The following is a 27412-nucleotide window of genomic DNA, read 5'->3' as shown; positions in this document are numbered from 1 at the left end:
ATCAGGCACCCCTGAACAATTATTTGTTCAAAGACCACATGACCTGAAGAATATAACAATGTTTCCATCAGCCAGTGGGAAAAATATGCCTTCAGACGTTTCTTTTCTTTTCTTTCAAATAACAAAAAAGAAAAAAAATTCCACTTATGGAATGTCTGCACAGAAGATCATTATTTGTGCTTAAAATAAAGACACCATTTCTGCAGTGTTGACATCTTAAAGAAAACCTTGAAGTCTGAAAGAGCTGCTAGCATTGCTGTAGTGAATTCTCAGTCAAGGCATCTTTTAATAAGTGCGATATCTCTGGTTGGATTAAGTGGCGGCATGCTGGTGCACCACTGTTCTCTCACACTGAATAAGAACGTTAACAGCTCATACCGTTCTGTGCCTGCCAGTGTTTTCACTTGTTTCCTCACACAGTCCAAAAACATTCATGCTAGGCAATTGTTGATTCTAAATTAGCTGTAAGTGTTATTAATTAATAATCCTTTGCTAACTCATCAGACAAGTTCGTATTACAAACAAAAATAGTATATTTAATGTATTTACAATAAACATACAATCATGTAATTTCCAAGAAATATACAGAACTAAAGCTTTTAAATATAAATTTATCATTTAAAGAAAAAAATTGAAAACAAATCCCAAGAAGCAACAGAGCATATCTAAAAAATCTTTGAAAATATAGGTGATATATTCTTATTTCATTACCCTTTTCTTTTGCAAAGGTCCCTTACAAAGAATCCTACAATTCTCATTTTGACTACCACCAACAGCATAAGCAGACATGTCATTCTAAAGCCGTCACTGTTAGCATAATGTTTCTCTCAAATCAAAGGCAACATGCTGCCTAAAGGCTCAAAACAAAGGATTTTCAATCTGTATATGAAGAGCTGTCTTCCAAAATGACAAAAAAATTGCAAAATACATATTAGCAACAAAAATTTTAAACAAATTATATCTTCTTTTTTTAAACAGGAAACCTATTTATTGTTGGCGAAATGTGTCTTTAACCACCATAGATAATAATTTTTCCTTGCAGATGTCATATTTTGGTAGTAAACTCTTCATAGGTCAATACTTCTGCCACTAAAAGTCCTTTATAAAAGTCAAACTGTTGTTACCACGCGGCAAGGCCATCAAAAGAGATGAATGAAAATAATAGGATGAAAACAGAAACATTTAAGCTTTAAAGTTATTTTCCATCACAAGGCAAAACGTCTTGAGCACATTGAGGTGCTAAAAGAAAACAGTCCTGTTGCCACAGGTCAATGCAAGGTCAAGCAAATGCTGCTGCCCTTGCACTTGTCGGACAGACCTAAAATATGTTGTTTTCTTCTTTGCAAGTGTTGAATGTTACAGTGCACAGGTTGATATGGCACAACATGAGCTCCAATCATAAAGTCTCAGAGTAGAGCTTCACATCCAGGCACAGTTGCAGGACCGCTATCAGTGAAGTTTGGCTGATCTTCTACAGTCAGCCTCATCTACTGTACAAATTCAGACTACAGCTCAACATCGGTGCCACAGTAATAAAAACAATACGTTCGAGCAAAGTATTGTTTTCAATTGTACCAAAGCAACAGTTATCAGCTTTGTCACTGATGGAAAGAGAATTCAATCTAAATTCGACAATACCTTCACTAGTAGAAAACTTCTACATATTAACAGTTATTACATCCTAAATGTTACTGTTTTCTAGACCAATGTACAATATTCTATAGGCAATATATTTTTGGGACACTTTAGGATGATGTGGTGAAAGTAAGTTGAGGGATATCACAAAAAGGCTACATACAACTGGAGGATCTGCTTTGAGCTCCAGCGTGTTCAGACAAAGTTCTCTGCAGGACGTCACAGAACACTTCTATGGTGTCACTTCGGCACTTTTATGGCACTATTATGTACAGAGGAGTCAACACGAGACACACTGGGGTGCTATAAATATCAAAGACAGCGCCACCTGTTTGGGATTGCTGAAGAGGAGATGGTGGCCAGAAGGTGCCCCACCCTGTTTCTTTTGAATTATTTGTACAGCTCAGCATTATCCCAAATATCCCGCTCGGAGCCAATATTTCCATCGTCGTTAGCTTTTGAGCTTGAAAACAGGCTTCGACTAATCAGTGCCGAAAAGTTCTCTCACTATAAAAAAAATATCTCAACTTGTTTATATTCTATTCTAAGAAAATCCACAAAGACAATAATGTGATGTGGTTTAGCGTGTCTCTGTGGTCAACGTAGGTCCATAAAGCACTGATCTGTTGTTTTATTTTCCCACTGTGTTTTTATGATTTTTGAAGCTACAGCAGCATCAATGTAGAGTTTAAATCTTATTCTTCTGGTTAATTGTTTATGAAACTCAATATATTGTAGACCTACAAGTAATGTGCATCCAAAATAAATGTATTTATTAGTGTAGAGTTTAAATCTTGTTCTTTTGGTTCATTGCATATGAAACTTAATATGCTGTAGACCTACAAGTAATGTGCATGTATTTACTCTTAATAAATGACTCTTGAGACACTGGTGGTGGCAAAAAGAATTTGTGAACCTTTTCAAAGGAGCTAGCTTAAAGGAACAGTTTGAAATTTTGGGAAACAAGCTAAACATACAGATTTTCTTATGTGAATCTATAACCAGTAGTTAGCTTAATTTAGCACAAACAGGTAAAGCAGAGCAGCTAACCGGGCTATGATGACATAATCTACTGACCAGCACCTTTAAAGATAACCTATTAACATTTTTGTTTCATATATGCAACAACTAAGGCATAAAACTAACAACTTCTAATTTCATGGGCATTTATTGGCAGGCTGCACTGATTTCCAGGCCCAAACCTGAGAAAATAAACCCCAATTTTTACATTTCAGTTTTTGTATACAAAGTGTACAAAGATAATGTAGATCTAACATGTTACTATAATAACATGACTTGAATAAACTGATTGTTTCGATGTTTGGACTGAGCCTGGTATTCAGTTCTGGTACTTTCAGTCTGTATACAAAGCCAAGCTAACTGACAGCTAGCTCTACCTTTGTACTTACTGTACAAAGGTAGAGCTAGCTTACTGTACTGGCCATAGTATTATCAACCCTGTCTTTCTAACTCTGGCGAGGAAAAGAATTTCCCAAAAGCGTATTTCCCAAAGCCTCAAAGGGTATATGCATTTTAAAAATGAAACGTATTGTGATGATTGCTGTCTGGATTTTTGATGCAAAACATATTAAATACTTACAGAGTAAGCCAGAAGAAAAACACTATATATAAAGTGGATATGTCAAAAATCAGAATCCAATTGAATTCTTTAACAAAAAGCTGTATTGTATCTGCATGTAGACAATCACTTCAGTGTGAGTGATTGTGACAGCTGAGGTTTGATTTAAAAGAAGAAAATAAAGTCATCATCACAATGCAGTATGCATTATAAAGCTGTTCCATGGTCAAAAATAGAATTTGGAGGCCATTCAAGTTAAATGTATATTTAACCATTACAATGGCCAACAAACCACAGAGTCTGTGCAATATAGTGACATCATTCTGAACATATTTTATTTTTATGTGCATGCATTACCAGCATGCTTTTTAATGAACTAATTCTGGCTGGACACTGTGCGTCATGCTATGCTGTGTCTGTTGACAGCTAGCCACTACAATCAACAGTCTCAATACAATGACTTGGTATTCCACATAAAGGCCTTCACACTCTCACTCTCACTCAGTGTGAGCTCACTAGTCATACTGGTGCTCTTGGTAAAAGCTTCCTTCCCCACAGCTGCCACCTGCTTTGGCCCTCCTAAATAATGTACCTGGAGTGTCTTATTTGCAGTGTCTCCTGCTTGTTATATTTGTTGCTTTGTATTCCATGCATCAATGCTGCAAAGGATGTCCCCAAGAGTGAAATTACATTACAAACTCTTATTCTGCATCTGTTTGCAGTTGGCATGAGCGTTGTTGGATCAGTGGTTTAGGAAAGGTTACAGGTTCATTTACTGAATCTGATCATGTGCATCTCATCTAAACATTAATGAAAAAGCCATCTTATTCTGTTCCTTTCAGTCAAGCTATTATTTAAACTTTAACAGTTAAGCTTTTATTCTGAGTACCTCTCAGAAGCTGCATCTAATTCTCATAAATGTCAAGTAAAAAAAACAAAAAGCTGAAACATTTTGTGGCTCCGAAACTAAAATATAATCTCAGACTTTAGTCTAGCATCAGTGCCAAAACTTCTCATATTTCCAACAACTTTCTCAACGACTAAAGTAAACACTGAAAGCTATGATGAAAGAATTTGTTTCTTATTTCTCTGAAAAATGTTAGAAACCTCTTTCACATTTTAACCATTTCAAAGTGGGATAATCCATGTTTTGTGGAAAATGTGACCTGCAATAATTGGTGGCAGGAGCTAAATAAATAAATCAGTTTTCTATATTGCTGTAAACTTCTGCACCTTTTGAACCATTTGATTTCTTTTTCATTGCTTGTTGTATGTCTGTTTGAGTCACTGCTGGGGTTAAGGTTGAAGAAACGTACAGTAATTGTATACTTCCTTAGAAACGGGCCCTTTTCATAGCAGCCACACTGACATGTTATTGCAGGGTAAACACGGATGTGATTAATCACAACAATAGTGGCTCTGTTCCATACGTATACATGGACAGAGGCTCTGGTATTGTGCATGCTCAATATCAAAATGACTGCAGTGAAAAGGGCTTGTTAACTGGTTTTGGAGTCGAAACCTAATAAAGGGTTTACAACAAATGTGTTAAAAAGTCTCCTGTAGGGATCCCTAGGTGCACTGCAGATGGACTGAAAATTGATTTCTGTCACCCTTTTTGCATTTTCTGATATACCATACCTGAGAAATACTAAAGGAAAATAAACCATTTCATAAACTCTGGTATAGTAAATCCAAAACTTTGAACTAAACTTTAGTCAGCAGTAATCTATTGCATGTGATTTTCCCCATCTTTCCTCTTCACTTTCTATTCCAACTTTGCAAAAAAATAAGTAAAAGCAATTTTCTTAAAGCCAGCTTAATTTCAGCTGACAAAAGTGTGGGTGTGGCAAATTTGGGGAATCTTCTCTTTTTTCAATATGTGTCATGTTTTGGATGATAAGAAGACTGGAACTTTACTGAGGACATTTCTCTGAACTGATACAACACCACAGAAACATCACGCTTCAGGTCTGTTGCACATTAACGGCTCCGGTCTGCAGCCCCAGTGCAGATCAGCACTATAAAACAGACTCCATGTTGTCACACGTCTCACGGTCCTCCAGGTTGTATATGAATTTTGTCCTGTTGGTTGGGTTCTGCGTGATATCTTTTCCCAAATTGTCCAGAGTCACGTTGGAGGCGAAGAGTTCGGTGGGCGTGAGGTACCCCTCGTTGTTTTTGATGTATTTCCTGTAGTTCTTTCTCAGACACTGCCATGTGGTGGCGTACAGGAGGAAAGCTGATGACTTGAGAACGATGGCGATGCTGACATACAAATGCCTGTAGGCCACATTGTCGTACAGCATGCAGGCTCCCTTCTCGCCGCAGACAGAGCTCCAGAACAGACAGGTGGAGTCGATGCCCATGCCGAAGATCAGAGGGGGAGGGATGAAGCCTGGAGCAGGTGGGGATTGCAGAGAGACAGCAGGTCACAAGGTCAAGAAGAACACCAGTTTGAGTTCATGTTCCTAATGTATCCAGGCAGACAGACTGATGAAGTTCATTTCAAGCAAGGTGAAAAATTGCCCTGACGTTTAAGTCACAGAGTAAAACTACAGACCAACAGCTGTTGCACAAACACAATACAGAGTGCCAATAGTAGTGAAGTGTTTCTTACCTATTAGTCTTAGAAGCAGGAACAGAACACCAAGGGCGTAGGATTTAAGCTCTGGACTGACAGTTCTGAAAATTAAGAGATTACTTTAACCCTTTGTGTACTGTGGTGGAAAACTGTTCTTAATTGGTAGACCTATTGAGTTCTAAATTACATTATTTTGTACTTATCTCTCTATCTTACCTATCTAGATTACAAGCATTGTATATATATATATATATATACAATGTGCATATAATGCCCTTATTGTTATTTTTCATTATATATGAGTTAATATACACTTGCGTGTGTCTGTATTTGTCCGTATCACTGTCAGCTTGATAAATCAATCCTTCCCACTGAAGAACCACCGGTATTTTGAAATGTCGCCAGCTCCCTCTTGTGAGCAGTTGATGAATAGCAAGCGGGGGGGACATGCTCATACCTGATAAGGATGATGACAGAGGGTGTCTGGGCCATAGCGCCAATCATGCTGCACACACATATAACACACAGGAAGGTGAGGAAGGCTTGCTGACAGCCTGGGCTGGGACACTTTCCTGGTAAAGCCACTGCTTCTTCGCTGTTGCTGGATATACACGCACAGTTGGTCAGGTTCTGACAAAAAAAAGAAATGAGGTGATAATGTAATAATGATATATCAAGATCGAAATTAATCTGCAGTATTTATATTTATTATGAGCCCTTCAGGCACTGGGTAGCAATGATAATCAGCATTAATGTCCCAACTCACTGGTTTGGTACAGCCAGCGAAGCAGGCTGAGAGGTAGGTGACTCCATTGGAGCCACAGACAGGGCTCACCGATGCAGTGTAACAGTTACAGTTACTAATGCATGCTGACTCAGGCTGCTGCCAAGACTGCAACGTCCTATGGAGGAAGTCAAAGGTCAGGTTAGGGATAATGCTGCATATGTACAATTTGAAAATCTAATGCAATTTTTCTGAAGGATTTTTTTTATTCTGGGATTTGTTTAATTTTTTGTTTGCATGGACCTACAGTATATCCCTGTGGGGAAAAGTACTATACAGAACTAAAAGTTCCTGGAAAGACTCTTCATTCACATCAGTAAGTCATCACTCTTACTCATTGCCATAGGCCACTGTGACCCCAGCGACAGGTCCAGTGTCACAGCCCAGGAAGAGAAAAGAGACATAGCAGGCAGTGGACACCAGGTTGACCAGCATGGCCATGCGGACGGCACCCAGAGCTGACAGGTTCAATTTCTTAACCAGGAGCCCCCCGAGGAAGATTCCCAGACAGGCACAGGGGATGGCTGTCATACCTGGAGAGGGAAAAACAAGTAAATTCTAACTAAATAGCAACATTCCTCATGATTTGATGGTTAAAAAAAAAAAAAAAAAAAAAAAAAAAAAAAAAACCTAAATAATTTCCTTTTATTGAGATAAGAGTGGGACCCATCTAGGAGAGAAAGGAAGCTGAGAACCTGCCTCACCATGGTAACCATCCATCAAAAGTCTTTTGCTAGAGTACTGTTAATCTTACAGAGCCCAATACCATTGAGATGAGAAAATGTAAATGAATATATTCATTTAAGTACTTTATTTCAATACAGTTTTAATGTACTTAAGTGTTATTGTCTTATGCTACTTTCTACTTTTACTTCACTTATTTTAACACTTTAGTTATCTATTGTTTTCCAGTTTTCAAAGCATAAATCTACCATATTATTATCTTTAGGTACGACACATTTTTACTTTTGGTTATGTTACTACTCGCAAGTTTAGTCCTGAATTTCGTTTAAAGAGATATTAAAAAGTTATTTAAAATTCTCAGTTTTACCCTGTTCATCAATCCTGGCAAGGTTTTCTGACATCAGCCTATTGCAAAACAATAAAGTCAAACTCTCGGCAGCAGAGCTTTACAAGCCTTTTTCCTCTGCTTTACAATGTGTTCCCACTCAGTGATAATTATGTAGCTGTGTTGATGCTTAAAACCTCTTGGGCGTACTCTTTCTCCCACACAAGAAATTGCGATGGAATCAAAGAATGTGAGCTGTAAGCAGAACTGATAATGGCCCTGGTATCAATAAATTCTTATCAATATCCATCCCTACTGCCTACCTAGCAGCTGATTAGCTGAGGATGTTGTAAGGTTGAATTGCTGCTCTAAGTATTTGCCCAGAAAGGCAGCAAAGCCAGCAACCACAGCGATCTCCATGCAGGCTGCCAGCGTGATGCAGCTGAACACTGGATTGGAGAGAAGGTGCCTGGTAACCCGGGGGATCACTGGGTCAAAGGAGAAGAAAATTAAGCAAAAAGTAGAAAGGATGAAGAAGGATTGAGAGAAAAGAGCAGAAGCATGCGTATGAATTTAAATATTCCATTAAACAATCTTGTCACTTATTAAACCCCCTCCACTCTTCTCTTGACCTCCTCACCTCTCAGATGCTGACAGACTGAGAGTCCGCTGTTTATATCAAAGCCATGAATGGCTCCATTGGGTTTAGAGCCCTGGAACTCCAGGCTCAGGGAAGAAGGCAGCATGGCCTGCTCACTCTCAGCTCCACTGTCCATGTCCTGCTCATCCAGCGCCTGGGGGAAACCGAACATGAAGAGGGCGGACAGGAAGAGTAAGGCACCACACAGGAGGAAGCCGCCCCACCACGCCCCGATCCAGCGAGGGTCATCTGGGGTGATGTCCAGCTTACCTTGGTTGGAGAGTAAGAAAATTCACAGCAGTCATAGAGGGAAGGACGAGTATTGGTGTACTAGTAGAGGTCACAATAAAGTTATCTTTGTTTCAGTGTGGTATAATTTTGCAATATTTTTAACCATTTATTTCCCAACTTACTGGTATCAATGAAAACAGCATCAACATAAACTTTGGTACAGACAGATCCTAAGATGAAGCCACAAGCTGGGCCAAACACTAATGTTGAAAATAGGATACCTGCAAGACAAAACAAAGGGACAGAAGAACAACAAGTCTGTCAGAAAATGACAGTATGCAGCAAAAACCCAAAGAACGAAAAACACCAGCAACATTTCAGTGTTTGCACCATAAAACGACCCAAGCCAAGAGGACAAATGCATTTCACTTCATTGTTCAGCAGAGGGCAGCCTTGTATCAAGCTGTTTATTACCAGCATCTTCTATTCTATTAGATATGATGTATATCTAATACAAGTATACTTGTTAATTGCACTTTGTGATTAGGAATCAAAAGGTATGTTGTTTAAAGATTAAAGATTAAGTATGAAATCCATGCCAAGAGATTTTATAACGTCATCAGAAGTCTTCCAGCGACAGATTTATTCACCATCACTGTAATATGCAGCCCATAGGTTGCACAGTGTAATTGATCCAAGGCTAGATTATCCAGCAGCATCATAAATAATCAAGCAGGAAATGGGCTCTTACTGTAAGAGCAGTGGGGAGTGACTGATGCACTTTCTGATTGACATTCCCCTGAATGTAAAAAGCTGCCCGCTTTTGGCACAGAGGCTGAGAGCTCTCTATACAGCATCACACTGTGCTGGACTGTTTCTGTGTGTCTGTGTGTTTGTGTGTGTGGGACTTAATCTGTTATCCATGCTGGTGTTAAGTGGAATAATAGGAGTGAGTTCCAGTAGCCTGACTGGAAGCGCTGCTCACTCCTGACAGGATGGGAGGGCCAGTCAATTTCTCTGTAGGCGATTTAATGATTGCTCCTCTGGACATCACCAGTTATTGTTTGTGAGAACAGAGCAGCATTATAGGCTCATATTTAGAGGTATAAGTGCAAATAATAAAAAATATAGATCAATCACAAGAAAATAAGAAAGCATTTATTACGGTTTCAAGTCTATAAGATTGGGATCAGAGGTTCCAGATCAAACTAGGGTCTGGTATTTCCTTTGCTTATGAAGTGCATAATGTTATCGTCATGCTAAGATGTAAATTATTCATTCAGGCCTTCAGAGTAAAGGTTGTGGATGCTTATTAGTCTGGCAAGATACTACATCAAACTTTCCTCACAGGACCTGCAAAAAAGTCTTGCAACTGTTGGTATTAAAGTGCATGCACCTGCAATCAGAAATACCACAAATTTAACCCACGTAGCAGGCATACTAAAGAAAGTCTGTTCTGTCCACAGTTTGGAAACTAGTGTGCTAGTGGACATCAAGGTAAGGACTGGGCTCTCTGGAATTATGTGCTCTGGACAGACCAATCAAATGCAGAGTTAAATGGCTACAACAGCAGTATGCTTGTTGTAGAACAAAGACAGCTTCACCTATGAAGCATGGTGATTAAATGCAATCACTGATTAGTCTGAATTCTGGAGATTTCTTAACGGTGAGGCCATCAGTCTGATCTAGTCTGAACCAGGCCGAGCCAGGATAATGATACCAAGTGCCGTAATAAATCTACCAAAACATGGTTAAAAAAAGGCCCAAATCTGAATCTCATAAAAAAATTGAATTTGTAACAGAGAGAACACCCTTGAAAAACTACAAACATCATGTAGTGAATGAATTTCATTATAAATAAAGCGCCTTCAGGTTACTGTTGCTGTGATTTGGCACAATATAAATAATTGAACTGAATTTTATAAGAAATGAGAGTTCACAAAGCCGATTTCAGAGAATTGTGCAAAGGTATGCAAACACAGCTTCAGTTTTAGGTGCAATACTAGGATCTGAGTCCTTCTTTTAACTCAATTTACTTTTTCTGCGACACTTTTACACACGATAATTTCACATTTTTTCCTTGTGGTGTTGTTCAGCTCCATTTATAAAACGGTTTAATCATTCTTGAAAGTTTTGGCAGTGTTTCAAAGAAAATCAAATATCTCCCTGCCCACTTATGTCAAAAAGACAATTTCAAATATAAATTTTGTTTTTATCTTTGCATACTTCTTTATGAAGAGAGAGACAGGCTATCTTGTGCTTACTGATTCTGGCCAGTAGTCAGCCTTGCCAGCTCTAACTTTCCCTGCGTGCTATTTTTATTTAACCAGAGCCATTGATACCACCGGTATTAAGTCAGGTAATAGAGGAGGTCAGGGGTTAGAGCAGGGCCAGCTCAACAAGCAGCCAAATAATGACCTCCGATATCCTATTGTGCCTTCCTCTGGGTTCCAATCACAGACACACAAAGGGCAATTAATCTATAATGTATGTGATGTAGTGAGGCTGGCAAACACACACAAACATGGCAGTGAACCAGCAGAAAATATTGGGCCCCTGCCAATCTGATCTACAGTACACCAACGCTCAATACTTCGAAAACTAGTGTGGGTACAACAACCCGCCTCAGTGTTTCCAGTTACATGAGACAAAGAGCCAGAGAGTGGCCGTCAAAGTGAAAGTGCTGATGACAATAGCAGCAATAAGCATGAAGACAGAGATGTGTGACATAGGTTTGTTATGTTGTGAGAAAAGAAGGAAAGCTCATAAACCTAAACATTCAGGACAGATGCCAGTCTGCTGTCTGAACTCAACAGTTGGCACTTCCGAGACCATATCCATGGAGACATGACTGAAAACCCAGTGAAAGAATGTGGAGTGGTACTGAGGCCATCATAAACATTGCAGCCTTTACCTTACAGTAAATCATTCACTACCGTTTAGTCATCTGCTCTATTCACATGTTATTTATTTGACTCACATCCAATAGCAAGTGGAGTCTGTGTGCCTTCCTACTGCAGAAAGACTAAATGATGTTTATGTGGAATTATTTGTGGGATTTTATATTTATATAAGAAATATATGCATAGATATATATATATATTGCAATTTATTTTTGTACTTTAAGACTAGAAGAGCAGCATTGCACAATTCATGTTTCAAACCCAAACTTAAACCAGCTGATCCAACATGCTTTTTTCCCCTTGTAATTTACACTGAGTTGCTGCAATGCAATATGTGAACTACTGGAAAAATCAGCAGTTGCCAGACTTATGTTCCTCTGCAGATATTGATGATGTGCACACTTTTAACTACGCTCTTAAAAATAATTATTCTTCTGACATACAGTAGATTAACTTTCACAGGATTGGTATAACTTCTGATTGCTCATTATAGATGGAATGTAAATCTTTCATGACTTATTGACTTTGCAGTAATTGTAGAGGGATGGAGGATGCTCTTAGTATCTGCAGTGTACCTGCAAGCATCAAAGCACTGATAGCGTTGAAACACGAGAGCAAAGTGAGGTACAGGAAGAATGTCGCCGCTATAAAGTGGGGCTCTTTGAGAGCAATCATACTAATATATGTATATATATTATAGTGTTTCCATACACTTAAAATAGAATGTTAGTTAGGGATTGCTTGTTTTTCAAATATAGCCCACACAAATAATGAATATAACCTTAAACTAAAATGTCTCAGTCCCATCTAATTTACATTGGCTACAGTGTCCTTTGGTGATAACCTTACTTTATTTTTATTGTTTTGACGTAAAGCTGTTGTTCCCTCCTTCTGAACACCACCTGCTGAGATGAGCTAGAAGTGAAGCTAAAGGTAATACAAACCTGATGGCCAACACTAACAGAATGCCAATTTATTATCTACAGTACGCTTATTTATTTTGCATAGAGCTGTAACTTTGTGTCAGATAAATGAAGATGACCATCCTGGCAGGTAGAGGCACTCCACTTAAGTCAAGCTTTTGCAGAACAACAACCTCCTTACTGTAGACCATGAATACTCAGCAAGAGGTACCATTTTCATTTATCACAAGTCTGCAATATGGCACCACTGAACACAGGTTTGTGCTTAAAATATTGAAATAAATATTAGAATTAATAGTCAATCATTCAATTAGTATAACTATATTGTATACATATACCAAATTATGCAAGTTTTTCTTTCAGTTGTTCTTTAAAAACAACCACATGTACTGTTAACTATGGGACCTTAAACGGACAACTGTGTGCCTTTCCAAAACATATCAATCAACTATATTTACCACAGATGGACTCTAGAGGGTTTTTTTTAAGAAATTTGCAAGAATTTTAAGCAAACTCTATTTACATTGTCATTATGGGGTATTGTGTGTAGAATTTTGATGTTTAAAATGAATTGAATCCCTTACACACAGATATAATAGCCTTAAGCGGACTATAACAGCCTTAAAAGCATCACAATTCTTAAACAGAGCAGGTTTCATATTTGCCCCAGTTTAGGTTTTCATCAGACACTCAAGTCCAGATCTCCATATTGTGTTTGACACACGGCATATCAGTCCTTTTTATTTTTCACATTTTGTTATTTGTGTAATTTAGTCAGTGATCAGTTACATTAAAAAACTGCAATCTACTGGGGTGAGATTGATCAGTAAGCATGTAACCATGGATATGACAACATATGGCATAAGTAGCTGATAAATTTAAAATCATGCATGTAGATGGAGGCAGCAGTAAAAGCAGTACTAAACTGACTTAAATATAGATATGTAGCTTTTTTCTTGGGACAGTAATGTAAGTAAATATAGATTATAGTTCTTTTTTAATCCTGTAACCTTTGTGCAAAAAACAAAGAAAAAAATTAGAAACTGAGAAGTGATAAAAATCATAGTCAACCTCATGGTAGGTCCAGCCCTATATTGTGCCTTTTGTGCCTAGCAGTAATGAATGCAGCAGATGCAAGGTCATACTGTGTTAGACAAGGCTCTTCTACCTGGTCACACTGCCAGCGCATGAATAATTTCACACTCAGGCTCACATTATGGCACAGTTCAATCGCTGGCACTTTGTATCTTGGCCAAGGTGCTCTTAAAAGGTGCTCATATAAAACAACCTGTGCCGATCTGAGCGGACAGTGTGTGCTGAGTCAGCGCCCATTCCCTTCCTCTGCTGTCCTACAGTGGAGGAGTAATAACTCCAGTGGAATAAAAACATTTTTGCTGCAGTGGACTCTAAACTTGCAGCCTCACACTGCTTCATTACACACATTAAAGCGATGAATAGAGGCTAAGATAAGAGAAGCTGACCCTGCAGCTATTGAGGAGGATTCCATGCTCCTCCTAGGCTGCTCTTTTACTGTACTTTCATTTATTGTTGTGTACGGTGCTTTAAAGCAACGTGCTGTAATTTGTTGTATTTTTGTCACCAATACAACCAATGCAGTTCTCTGCTGCACGCTTGTAATATTCCTGTAGTCCAGCCTACTCTGAGTTGCTTGTACATTCACTTGATAATCAGAAAGTGTAATCAAGATTGTTGGTTTGTCTGAATATTTGCAATCTTCTCTTGACCTGATGTTAAGAAATTCATGATGATCATCATGGATCAAGTGGGCTGAGGGCTTACAATCAACAGCCAAGTATTTGATCTTAAATGGTTAGTTCACAAAATAGTAGTATCAAGGTCACTATGACCATCTTTTATATACAGTCCTGTTATGTGGATAATACTAGTTCAGTTGTACTAACCTACAGCTGAGACTGATGATAATGTAGTGGGTTGTAGAACAATTGAGTCATAAACCACAATGCTGCACAAAGTAACATTTTGACCTAAATGTGCTGGCTAAAGTAAGGGATTATCACAATTTATCCTGAGGTCCAGATGAATAAATGCTCCAAATCCGAATTTTGCTCAGACATTTTATTAAAACTCACAAATGGCATGAGTCAAAAAGTCAGAGGATCACCAAAATCAGTAGAATATTTTTTCTCTGGGAGCGTTTGTACAAAACGTCATAGTAAGTCTTCAAAGACACAGTATTTCAGTGTGGATCTAAAGTGGTAAGCTAACTCCATCCTTCTACTTTGGCCTAAAATGAGTAATAATGGTCATAGCATTGAATTTTAACTTGAAAAATAAAATGTGAATGCATAGAAACTAAATAAAGCAGGAGTGTCTTTGGTTAGCTTTGTAACTTACAGTGTTGTTTTTTTTTAAAGATTTCATTGTGGACGCAGAAACATTTACTGTATTGTGTTAAGATGTAGTGCAGAAGCGATTTGATGCTACATACTTGTTAAAAAATGCACACAGCATGAAGGCTTCTAACTGAATAGCTGCTTTACTCTAAGACCCCCTGTGGTGGATACAATTGATAGGAGGGTTAGCTGCCTTCACATGGGGTATCTGTCAAGCAGCTGACAGCAATCAATTATACAATTACAGTCTGGCTTGGACGTACAGCCAACAGAGCTGGGAAGCAGGCTGGTCTCTCTGAAGGAAGCCATTTTCTCCTTTTTTGAGGAATCTTTCACAGCTGCCCACTTAAGCTACACATCCAGACTTTAAATAATAGTTTGACATTGAAGGGAATATGTGCTTTATCACATTTATTCTCTTACTAAGGCGGATAACCATTTTAAACATGGTCAAAGTTTCAATTAAAAAGGCCCATGTATCACTGTGAGTCAAAAACTCTTCAGACTGCTTCAGATTCCTTGTGGCTCTGCTCTCTTTCTACTCTTGGCTCAGTGTGATGTCACTGGTAAGGGTTATACTTAATAAGACAATCGGACACGCACAGTTCTGTCCAACTTTTCAGAATTTTAGCTTTTCAAATCTTATGATCAGAAGAAAGTTGGCTCATAGGAAGAAGGAAGGGAGCAAAAATGCTGCACCACCAGGCCCTCTGATCACCGCCAGTAGGCAACGGGTGAAGTGTCTTGCCCAAGGACACAACGACCAAGACTGTCCAAGCCGGGGCTTGAACCGGCAACCTTCCGATTACAAGGCGAACTCCCAACTCTTGAGCCACGATCACCCCATATACAACAGCTTCAGTGAGTTGTAAGCTCACCAATACGTCTGTATGATAATTAATGGCTAAACTGCCATGAAGTGTTACCAGCGATGGTGGTGCACTGAGAGCGGCGCCAGCAGAAAAGAGCAAATTTTTACAGCCAAATCAATTTTAACAACTGCTGGACGGATACAGATATTCATGGGTACCACAGGATGAATCCTAATCTCTTTTATAATAAAGCACTGCCATGTGATTGGCATTTCATTTGCCTCACTGTTAGTCAAAGTTTCCCATCAGCCATATCTGTTCTTTTTTCCTTTAGTACTATGAGCTATGATGGCGACAACTCCAAACATTATATATTGTGCTAATGTTGGCACGCAGGCTTTGGCACTTAGTTCAAAGCATTGCTGGTGCCAGAGTGCTGCCGCACAGAAACACTTTTCATCACACAGATCTCACTCTACTACTGCAGGTCATCATGGCTGCATTGCTGCCATTTCTTTTTTTCCCCCTATAAACTGCCAGAAAGCACAATGATCTGGTCTGATGGGCAACTAACTGAACAGTTAGCAACAGTCTCTGTTTCTTTTTAGTTGCTTGCTGCCTGAACTGTTGCTCACAATGATTAGGACAGACATATGCATAGAGGAAAACAAACAGAGTGAAGTACAAGACACACACACACAAGAGAAAGGCCACATAACATTTGAGAAAGACCAGGCGGGCACATGGAGACAGAGCAGATATATCCTATGACAAGTGTTTAATGTTTCCTGCATTACTCTTGAGTATTCTTTCGTGCCCTTCTCTTTCAGGCAGTATTGATCTGTGTGGGGTGAAGATGTGGCCACAAAAGAGCAGGCTCTCCTTCAATCCTCTGCTTTGTTAGCAAGCCTGTGGAGAGCTGCCGCTTTAATATTTAATCATTTGGTTGGATGTTTGCTAAACTACACCTAACCGCTTCTCTGTCACACTGCATTATTCAGGAGGTTTTCTTACAGTCTAAATGTGCCTTCACACGTCAGGCTTGTCAAACAACACCACCGCCCTGAGACTAGAAAAAGGAAATACAAAGGAGCACAGAACACATACGTACTGTGTAAATACCAACAACACAACAGCAGTCACATTGTAGGAGGTAACCATGGCAATCAACATGCCTGGATTGTCAAAAAATGGAGAACAGAGACAGAACAGAGAGGGGGTGGTTGAGAAAAAAGACTAATATAAGAGTACTATCTGTAAGTGTCAAAGGAAGAAGCTTGGGGGATGTTATGAAAGAGAAAAGGCTGCAGCGGATTTGGCCGGGACACATAAAAGTAGACTTCATACCAAATCAGGCTCAATTTTAGTCTGCAGTGCAATATATTAGAGCTAAAACATTCAGGAGAAATCTAAGCTTAAACCACTGCTATGCCAAGTGATGTCCAAATTGGCAGTAATTCAAATGCTTTCTGTAAGCAATCCATAAAATAAATAATAATAATAACGCATTAGTCATTATATCTCGGGACTTTAATTAATTTTTCTTCCAAAAATGATGTTTAGCCATAGCTCTCATCTAACTACCAGAGATATTTCTAAAGAGGGGGACCGTTGCTGGCATCCAAATTCAATGGTGTATTTCTGGTAGAATTTTCTGATGTCACTTTTAAAAAATGCAGACTTAAAACATACAGTCAAGCTTAAAGATGGCCAAAAAATCGGGTGCCTTTAGTTTATTGTCTAAACCTATTTTTGGCTGCTCCTTCAGTTAGAAGGGGTCGCCACAGCAGGTACCTCCACATACTTCATTTGGCAGATTTTTAGACTAGATGCCCTTCCTGATGCCCAAGGGATTTTTATCTCCTCCTGGAATCAAACCAGGAAGCTCTCACTTGTTTTGCAAAAGTGTAAACTATTACAATGTGAAGTCACTTATCCAGTTTATTGTCTTTCAAAATTTGTGAAGATGACAGTGAAAAAGTCAAGCCATAGATTTCACAAATAACCGAGTTTGGCGTGACGTCCAAAATCTGGGCTAGCAAATTGGGCCAGCTATGTGACATTTTTGAGCTAACTGAGCGCTAAAAGAACATCAGATACAGTTAGCTATGGGCTTTGTTTCTGTCATAACGCTTTTCCACATTTTAACAGTTTAATTTGTTGACAGTTTTGGCACTTAGTCACGACTGGATTGATTACAAGAAATGGTTATAATAAAAACGATGATTATGAATGGCTTTAGTAACCTCTTGACATTTTCTCTAGCAACACTCTGAGGCAGACATTTGTGGTTTTAACTGAATGTGTCAACAATTTCTTTCACCCTGAACTCTGCCATCAACAGATGAAATACTTTGGATCATCGCCAGCCGTTGCTGTCCTTTGTGTTTAATGCTAATTAGTAAATGTTAGCCATACAGGGAGTGCAGAATTATTAGGCAAGTTGTATTTTTGAGGAATAATTTTATTATTGAACAACAACCATGTTCTCAATGAACCCAAAAAACTCATTAATATCAAAGCTGAATGTCTTTGGAAGTAGTTTTTAGTTTGTTTTAGTTTTAGCTATTTTAGGGGATATCTGTGTGTGCAGGTGACTATTACTGTGCATAATTATTAGGCAACTTAACAAAAACAAAAATATACCCATTTCAATTATTTATTTTTACCAGTGAAACCAATATAACATCTCCACATTCACAAATATACATTTCTGACATTCAAAAACAAAACAAAAACAAATCAGCGACCAATATAGCCACCTTTCTTTGCAAGGACACTCAAAAGCCTGCCATCCATGGATTCTGTCAGTGTTTTGATCTGTTCACCATCAACATTGCGTGCAGCAGCAACCACAGCCTCCCAGACACTGTTCAGAGAGGTGTACTGTTTTCCCTCCTTGTAAATCTCACATTTGATGATGGACCACAGGTTCTCAATGGGGTTCAGATCAGGTGAACAAGGAGGCCATGTCATTGGTTTTTCTTCTTTTATACCCTTTCTTGCCAGCCACGCTGTGGAGTACTTGTGATGCGTGTGATGGAGCATTGTCCTGCATGAAAATCATGTTTTTCTTGAAGGATGCAGACTTCTTCCTGTACCACTGCTTGAAGAAGGTGTCTTCCAGAAACTGGCAGTAGGACTGGGAGTTGAGCTTGACTCCATCCTCAACCCGAAAAGGCCCCACAAGCTCATCTTTGATGATACCAGTCCAAACCAGTACTCCACCTCCACCTTGCTGGCGTCTGAGTCGGACTGGAGCTCTCTCCCCTTTACCAATCCAGCCACGGGCCCATCCATCTGGCCCATCAAGACTCACTCTTATTTCATCAGTCCATAAAACCTTAGAAAAATCAGTCTTGAGATATTTCTTGTCCCAGTCTTGACGTTTCAGCTTGTGTGTCTTGTTCAGTGGTGGTCGTCTTTCAGCCTTTCTTACCTTGGCCATGTCTCTGAGTATTGCACACCTTGTGCTTTTGGGCACTCCAGTGATGTTGCAGCTCTGAAATATGACCAAACTGGTGGCATGTGGTATCTTGGCAGCTGCACGCTTGACTTTTCTCAGTTCATGGGCAGTTATTTTGCGCCTTGGTTTTTCCACACGCTTCTTGCGACCCTGTTGACTATTTTGAATGAAACGCTTGATTGTTCGATGATCACGCTTCAGAAGCTTTGCAATTTTAAGACTGCTGCATCCCTCTGCAAGATATCTCACTATTTTTGACTTTTCTGAGCCTGTCAAGTCCTTCTTTTGACCCATTTTGCCAAAGGAAAGGAAGTTGCCTAATAATTATGCATACCTGATATAGGGTGTTGATGTCATTAGACCACACCCCTTCTCATTACAGAGATGCACATCACCTAATATGCTTAATTGGTAGTAGGCTTTCGAGCCTATACAGCTTGGAGTAAGACAACATGCATGAAGAGGATGATGTGGACAAAATACTCATTTGCCTAATAATTCTGCACTCCCTGTATAACATGATAAACTAAGGTGGCGTTTATTATCTATATCAGCCCTGTTAAACATCAAAATGTTATTATGTTGGCATTAGTATTGGGCTAACAGCATTTTTGTTCGTCTTTAATATGAGATCAATTTTATAGACAAAACAGAATATGTGCAAATGCATCATTTTGTCAAATTAAAAGAAATTTAAATAAACAAGGATAGTAACCATGAAGCATTGTGAGACAATACTGATTTGTGCTGCCCAATTAATGCATATAATGTATCTAAAATGTTTGACAATTGCTATAGTTTCTTTACAGGTGGTATTACAATATTTGACAGATGTTAAATATGATTGTGATTGTTCACATGGATCATGTGTTCATAGTGGGATATCATCTGGCTAGTAAATTATATTTACACTGAAAAACATCAGGTATTTGGTATGAATAGGCCTTTGACCAAGCAGGAGGGTAACTCAAGGGTGGATTGCTTGATGCTGTGCTCTCTTTTCCTTTCCTCCACCCTCTGTCCATCCTTACCTCCCTCCCCTACACCGAGGTCTGCTGGCAGAGACTGTGCAGATCAAAGCAGGCACAGAACAATCCGCAGGCCTACTCACCCTGCAAAGAGGTCTGTGCTGAGATGTAAGCAGAAAAAAAAAATGCAACAAACCAAGGAGCTTGTGAGGAGGAGCAACTACTGTAGCTACAGGGAAATGAAAACCGAACAGCATATGCTTATTTCTCAGTACCTTTGTTTCCATTAAAGCAGCAAACCCATATGCCGGCGGCTTTGCCTTATTGAATCATAAAGCTTTAATGTGTTGGTGATGCCTGCATCAGACTCAACACCACATCTAGCTGAAAAATGTTGCAATTTTTCAATACTTCTTGATACAGTAATGCCAAATATCAAATGATAACAGCTTATATTAACTGATATCAACTGATAATAACTTGTATTGCTAAATACTAGCTATTACATTTTCCTACTGTTGTTACAAGTTCCTGGAATGAAGTGTGGTTAACCTACCAGAGCTCTAATTTATACATGAGGAAAGTGATTACAATCAATTTAAGAAAATCATTTAAATGCCTGGATAGCCCCCACGTATGATGGCTATATACACTACATTTGCAGCTTTGCCCACCCACCTGTTTAAGCAGAGTAAAGCCTGAATATTACAAAGGGGGAATTTTGCTTGCAGACACCAGGTATATTACACGCATTTAACGAAAATGCATGCAATATGTGCATACATTAATGTACAGGTTACTTTATACTCTGACATGATTATAAGGGCCTCTGTTACCCACAAGAGTTGTCACTCTGACCAGCTTGAAGGTGTCTGTGGCATGGGTTTGACTGTAGATTATGAAAAGACATAGCTTTCAAAAAAAAAGTTGTATTAAACTTGACTGTTGGCTCTAAACAGAGGAAAAAAGTGGGGGAAAAAACACCAAAATTGCCCTTTACATATATATTTCTAGATTTTGTAGCAAGTGATATGTATGTTTCTTAAGTTCTCTTTCTCCCCATCTGCCCAGATAGAGCTCTGCTGCTAGCAGGTCACACGGATGGCACATAGCTTCAGTCACTGCCTTTGAACTGTTGCCTTGGCAACTTTGGCACACAGGGTTATTTCGACCTCTTGGTTGCTGCTGTAACTAAAACCACAGCCTTTTGCTGCTGACCTTCAAATGCTTACTAAAGTTGGGAAAGCATGCTTTGCCAAAGAATCCCTGCAGATATGAAAGAGGGCAACATCAGACCCACAATTTCAATCTAAAAAAAAAATCAATATTCCTCATCTATTTTTGCAAAATGCCCAATTCACACTTAGCAACAGTGCAATGTACCACTACTGAGCATTTAATAAATAAAATTTACTAAACACTCAAAGCATTCTCATCTCAGATAATCAAATCATGCCAGTGTCACAGAACCGCGTACAAGGTCTCCTTTGGCATTGTTATTTGGAGCCATAGCAATTTTGGATGCTGTGAGATAAATGCCTTGTTGTAAAGTGCTACAAAGTCCACATTACATGACTCAAGGGAAAACAGCAGATTAAGACCAAGCAAAAACCCTCAGGGCAAAAGAAATTAAGTCTGCGTGTAAAGTGCCAAAATCTGCAGTGCTTCTTATGGCCACTTGAATCAGTCCCCATAGACTCCCATTTTAATAGCATTACAAATATGTTTACAGACTGGTAGAAGGAAATGGTACTCAGGGCATGAATTTTTGTTGTTCCTCATTCATTAGGATACTGGAGTTAGGGGTGTGTCTGTTTTGACTGACAGCTGTCCTGACACAGGCAGCTGAATCTTGTCTGCCAGCCCTCTCCTCTGCAAAGTTGAGTCACTGAACTAGATCTCTCCACTGTGTTTGTACTATTGGCATTTTTAATGAAACTATATTATATATCTTACTGTGTGGAACAGCCCATCCAAGTTTGTCCATCTATTCTGGTGAGTGAAATTCTCGTATTTTCTTTGTACACTGTAACGATACTGCTTGCCAAACAATGTTGTTATTGTTAATTTTATAAGTCAGCATTTCATCCAACTACACTGATTAAATTCTGGCTTAAAAATAAAACAGCATGGTAGAAGCCAAAACACTAACACTGATGCATGAAAATGCAGAGTCTAAAACCTGTGGGAGACTTTACGCTGGCTGCATCCATTTTTTATCCCATCCACCATGAAGCTGCAAGTTTGTCATTGAAGAGGAGGTTCGTGTCCTCTTTCAAACCTCGTGGGTGGCCTTATTTTCCTTCCCTCACTATTTAGGTTTAGGCACAAATACGACTTGGTTAGGTTGAGGAAAAGAATGTGGTTTGGGTTAAAACAGTTCAACAAAAATTTGGAGTGACAGCCCCGTCTTACTATTGCATAACTCAGATGCTTCGTGCCAAGGTGCCAAAGGACACCATGTATATCTGTGAGATGCCACTGACACTGATAAAATGTCAGTATTTTACACCCTTGGAATGCAAATGAGCTTGTACACATTTTTTTTATGCAACTATGCAATGAGTCTGTCATGTGAAAGTTTTGCATGTACAGCAGATACTGGTTGGGAGCATGTTCACATGAAGCATCAGAAACATAGTATGAAAAGCAAAACAAAAAACAACAACAAGCGAGATGCATGAAAACATCTTGAGAGGTCTGAGGACAATGAGCAGACTGCTTGGGTCTGAGAGGCGGTGTTTGTGATCAAAGCACCAGTGAAAAGAGCTCTTCATCTAGCACTAATTTGCCTGAGAATCCACAGTTAAATTGTTCATGTACTGAATAAAAATTATAGCTATAAAAAATAACACACTTGATAGTCATGTTCTCTGTTTTACCTCTACATTGACTCACCTATATACAGTGAGGAGTCTTTTCTGTGGACATGGTCATCAATGTAGGACACTCCTAGGGGCTGAACAGGTGTTGCCCCAATGCCCAGCAGGACCTGGGCTCCGATGAGCAGAAGGTACATCATGTTGGTGTTGGCTCGATTACCGCATTTAAACCCAGAGTCTCTGTTCTCTGACCTGGAGATGTTGGAGCAGATATCCCTGCCATCCTCGGCATGCCACGAGTCACCGGCCTCGTACTCATACTGATGAGTCAGGAACTCTGGCAGGGCTGACAGCAAGGCCCCCAACGCCATGACAATCCCACCGCAGCCAATCAGCCGGGGCCGGTGAGCCTTGGCGCCAAAGTAGCTGACAAAGAGGATGAGGGCCAGGTTGCCGATTTCAAAGCTGCTGGCAATGACACCCACATCTGCACTCTGGAGGTTGAAGCGTCTCTCCAGAGTGGTCAGAACACTTACCTGGCAGAGAAAGAGAGAAAAGGGAGAGAAATGAAGGACAAGTGCTACAACTAGCAGCCAATGATATCACAGCAACTCGTTTAAGGTGAGTTTATATATTGAGTTTAGTTTCTGTGCTATAAATTGCTGCAATTAAAGTTATTGGAGTATATAGTTTATATATTTTCCATTTTAAATCTGTTTACAACAATACGAGTATTTAGCTTCAGGTGCTAGCAGCCATCTGTCACTACCTTAGAGCTCATATCAACCTGTTGATAACACACAAAAGCTGCAAATGTGCAGAGTGGGCAGGTCCTATCCCCATCCTCCTGCCATATAGCCGCCAAGAAAGTCCCCAAGGCTTAACCTGATACAAATCTGGGAAAAGGGAATATGTGCATATGTGTGGCTTTAGGCAAGAAATTTCATGTAGCTGTTCTAATTAAATGGATACAAACATGTGCCAGCTGTGTTCAAGGTGCCTAAGTGTTAAAGTGGCTCCTTGCATCACATGTATTGGATCATCTACAAGACTGAAGGTAAACAGCTAGCTAGAAGTTATTTTAGTAATCCTTCATCCACAGCAAAACTAAAGAATAAGCCCAGAGCAGTTCCGAATAAAAAAAGCGAATGAATCATGTTCATTCCCACAACAGAAGTGAGCTCAGGTGAATTATGCATAACAGCTTTTCATCCTGTGCTGTATCGTTTATCCTGTCACACCGAGCTCCACTGCAGAGTCAGACAATTTGTTGACTTGTTTATTGCTAAAAAGCACTGCAACTAATGATCATTTTTATGACTGATCAACTGTCACAAAATGCCTGTCACATTTTGCTAAAAATCAAGATGGGAAATACTGCAAAAGATCACAAAATAAGTCATCTTACAAATGACTAGCAAATGAAATGATTATCTAAATAGCCGACAACTAATAGTTTCAGAAGAAAACTACGGCTATTTATGAGTTAATGTTACTTAAACTAAGCTTCCAAGGGATTTCTAACAGTAAAAACTCAATCATATATCTGCTGATGGATCCATGTACCAAGACCTCAGCCTAGTGATGCCGTACTGGTGATGTCCTTGGATAAAGCTAGAAAACAGTCACCCTTCCAAAAACAGTGTACAGCCTCTGTCTGACTACTAAAATGAAAAGATTTGTGTCAAACACTGATATATTTCAACTGTGGCAAACTAAGTAACAACATCTGCTACCATATACATCTGATTATTATTCAGATTTGTCTAAATTCACCACATGCTCAACTTATTAAACAATTCCATTCAATAACATTACAAGATTTGGATGACAAGATTGAGACAAGTCTGTTGTAGTACATTTACCAGCCCACTGTGAATCAATAAAACAGTAATAAATAGTGATAGCAAGCTATTTCACAGGACAGGAGAGATGTTGGTTCTGTGATGCTTTTATTTGCAGATATTTGCTAAAGGTGCATCTTTGGTTTGGGATGTTTAAAAGAGGAAGCTCCACAACAGGCTTCAAGGACAAAAGCTAAACCAAAAAGTTGGATCTAATGAAACGTTTGAACTCACCATTTTCAAATTAACCTTGCTGTTTTGACTAATATCAAAGAAGTGCTTCTAATTGTCTGCACCTTTCAGAGTGTGTTTATCAGATAGGTAAAAAGATCCTGTCTTCCTAAGCTCATTAAAAATAACTTCCATTCCCTTCCTGTTACAAAGTTATTTATGGTATCAAGACTGTGCTGACATTTATCAAGGAATTGGCTTTCATTTAAAAAAAAAAAATGCTGATTACAATAGCGTATTTTTTCAAAAAAACAAAACAAAAAAAACAAACTGATTTCCAGTAAGTGGCTGAGCCAGAATCAGTGCTGACAGTTATTTTAAATGCAGAGTTCAAGGCTTTGTCATTCATTTCACTCCTGCATTAGCGATGGCTGATGAAATCTTTATTTATTGAGTCATAAACACATTTTTCTCCTGTGCTCGTGCAACATAAAGTTGATCTCTTATGTTGACATACATCTAATCATAACAGTGCAGTAACAGCTTATAACTCTGATCAAGCTGTCACAGGAAATGCAGTCTGGTTAATGAGGGGGAGAAAAAAAGCTGCTGTCTCCCGTGTTGTGGAGATCACGTCATCTCCTAGGCCTATATCCTCCGGTGTCAAAGGCCTCCTGCATTATTGAGACATATGGGTGCAGAGCGTGTAGCAGTATGGACCTCCTGACCAGTGTTTCGTAAGCTGCTCTCTAACAGACCATCCATATGAGCAAGTAAAATTTTCCATATATCGTAGAGTCTACTGCCGCTGTGACGCGCTTTGTGACATGCAGATGGCGCATAGGCCTGATGGATAATACGCAGCAAGTCATCAGTCAGTGGCTCCTGGAGGACGTAATTTTAGTAATGGGATCAAAATAATATGGCTATTAAACGCAGCAGCTGAGCAGCCGAAGCAGCGCACCGTTTTTTCACTGTCTGCCCGCGCCGGTCTGAAGGGCGCTGCGTTAACCCCATGTTACCTGAGAAACATGACGTTCCTTCAGACCAACACTGTGTCCCCCAAACTCACCAGATAGGCGCCCACGGTGCCCTGTGCCAACATGAGAGCACATTCCGACACCAGGAATATCTTAATGTTGGAAAAACACGAGGTCTTCTTCTGATTGTCATCTTGCTCCGGGTCGTCGTTGCTGCTCCGCTCTGTGCAGATCTGGTTTTTAACCTGCATCCTTCGGCTCAGGCTCCGGTCAGGTTGGACGGCATGAAACTGAACGGGTCCGGTCCGGCGGAGGGCATCTGGTTATGATGGTGATGACGAGCTGCACTGCAGAAGAAGTGCGAACCTGCTGTCAGGAGCCCGTCCAAGCTTAAATATACAGCGAGAAACCCTGCTGTCCACTCAGCAGTGCGCACAGTCCGTCAGCGACCTCTCTTCACCGCCTGTCCAGTCAGTGCCTATCGGCTACATCACATTTAAATACGTAACTTACGCTAGTGTTATATATGACGGCTTAAGCGTAGAACTACAGTACGCTCTGCTTCCCCACATCCGGGTTTTGTTTTTTGTTTTTTTTACTCAAAATTTCCCCAAGCCGACTGGTTTTGGTTTCTCAGTCCGGTTCCGAGACGCAGCTCTGCGTCCCGTAAGCGATGTTATGATGCTCCTCCCATCCATGGACCACAGCGCTCTTACCTCACTGCCAACCCCACCTCTTCCCCCAGTTCCTCCCCTCCTTTTTCGATATACGCATCATCCATTACAGATTTAATCATTTCCACACAACACTGCATCAGTAAGCTTCGATAAAGCATTCCCGTAACTTCACCATGGCGTTTTCTCTGCACTTCGCTGGTAATTTTCATCCTTGCGTTGCAGATTAATTCAACAATTCGCATTATATCCCATTCTGTGAAGATCTCTGACTCCTCAACAACTTCTGGTGAGTCGCTGTACAGAGTAGCTGATATTTAGATGTGTCAAGTTAGAATTTAGGTCCTAAGCTGCGTAACTGTGACAAACTATGGGTGATAACAAATAAAAAAAAACGGTGGATGAATAGGACAGTGTTATAATGATGCACTCTTCAAAAAAGACAGATCCTGGCAGCAAGAAAGTTTATTGTGGGAATATATACACTATACACATATAACCTCACAGGACACTTAATACACCTATACACACCTGTTGCTGATTAGTAATTACAAATATCTAATCAGCCAATCACATGTCTAGAGGCATGAAGACATGGTCAAGATGACTGCCGGAAATTCAAACCAAGCTTCATAACAGAGAAAAAAAAATTGATTTACGTGACTTTAACCATAGCATGATTGTTAGTGTCAAATGGGCCAGTCTGAATGTTTCAGAAAAAATAGGATTTTCCTGCACAAACCTCTCTACGGTTTACAGATTTGGGCCTGAAAAAGAGAAAACATAAAGTTAACAGCAGTTCTCTAGGGAAAAATGCCTTTTTGATGCAAGATGTCAGAGGACAATGCCCAGAATGCAACACATCGGACCTTGAAGCAGGTGGCTACAGAGGCAGAATCACACTGGGTGCTCAGGTTCTAGCTTACAAGCTTGTAAGTTTGTTGGCTTACAAGCTAATAGCAGGAGCCTGAGCATGCGGTTTTAATCAGAATTGGTCAGGGAATTGGAAAAA

The 27412-nt window shown here is 39.6% G+C and overlaps 1 protein-coding gene across 1 annotated transcript; it reads right to left on the bottom strand.

Annotated features, from left to right (window-relative positions):
- Nucleotides 1-650: 650 nt before the first annotated feature.
- Nucleotides 651-26348, bottom strand: LOC116325546 (solute carrier organic anion transporter family member 3A1-like). Its single transcript, XM_039613214.1, has 10 exons — nt 25819-26348; nt 22808-23267; nt 8645-8743; nt 8232-8501; nt 7915-8079; nt 6917-7115; nt 6565-6700; nt 6256-6428; nt 5835-5899; nt 651-5612 (listed from the first exon to the last, which is right to left on the bottom strand). The coding sequence occupies exons 1-10, from the start codon at nt 25975-25977 to the stop codon at nt 5236-5238; spliced, it is 2103 nt and encodes a 700-aa protein (XP_039469148.1). The 5' UTR covers nt 25978-26348; the 3' UTR covers nt 651-5235.
- Between the last annotated feature and the right edge of the window lie 1064 nt (nt 26349-27412).

The sequence above is a fragment of the Oreochromis aureus genome, linkage group 1 (genome assembly GCF_013358895.1).
Source record: "Oreochromis aureus strain Israel breed Guangdong linkage group 1, ZZ_aureus, whole genome shotgun sequence".
Classification (NCBI taxonomy): Eukaryota; Metazoa; Chordata; class Actinopteri; order Cichliformes; family Cichlidae; genus Oreochromis; species Oreochromis aureus.
This window is presented reverse-complemented; position numbering and strand designations above follow the sequence as displayed.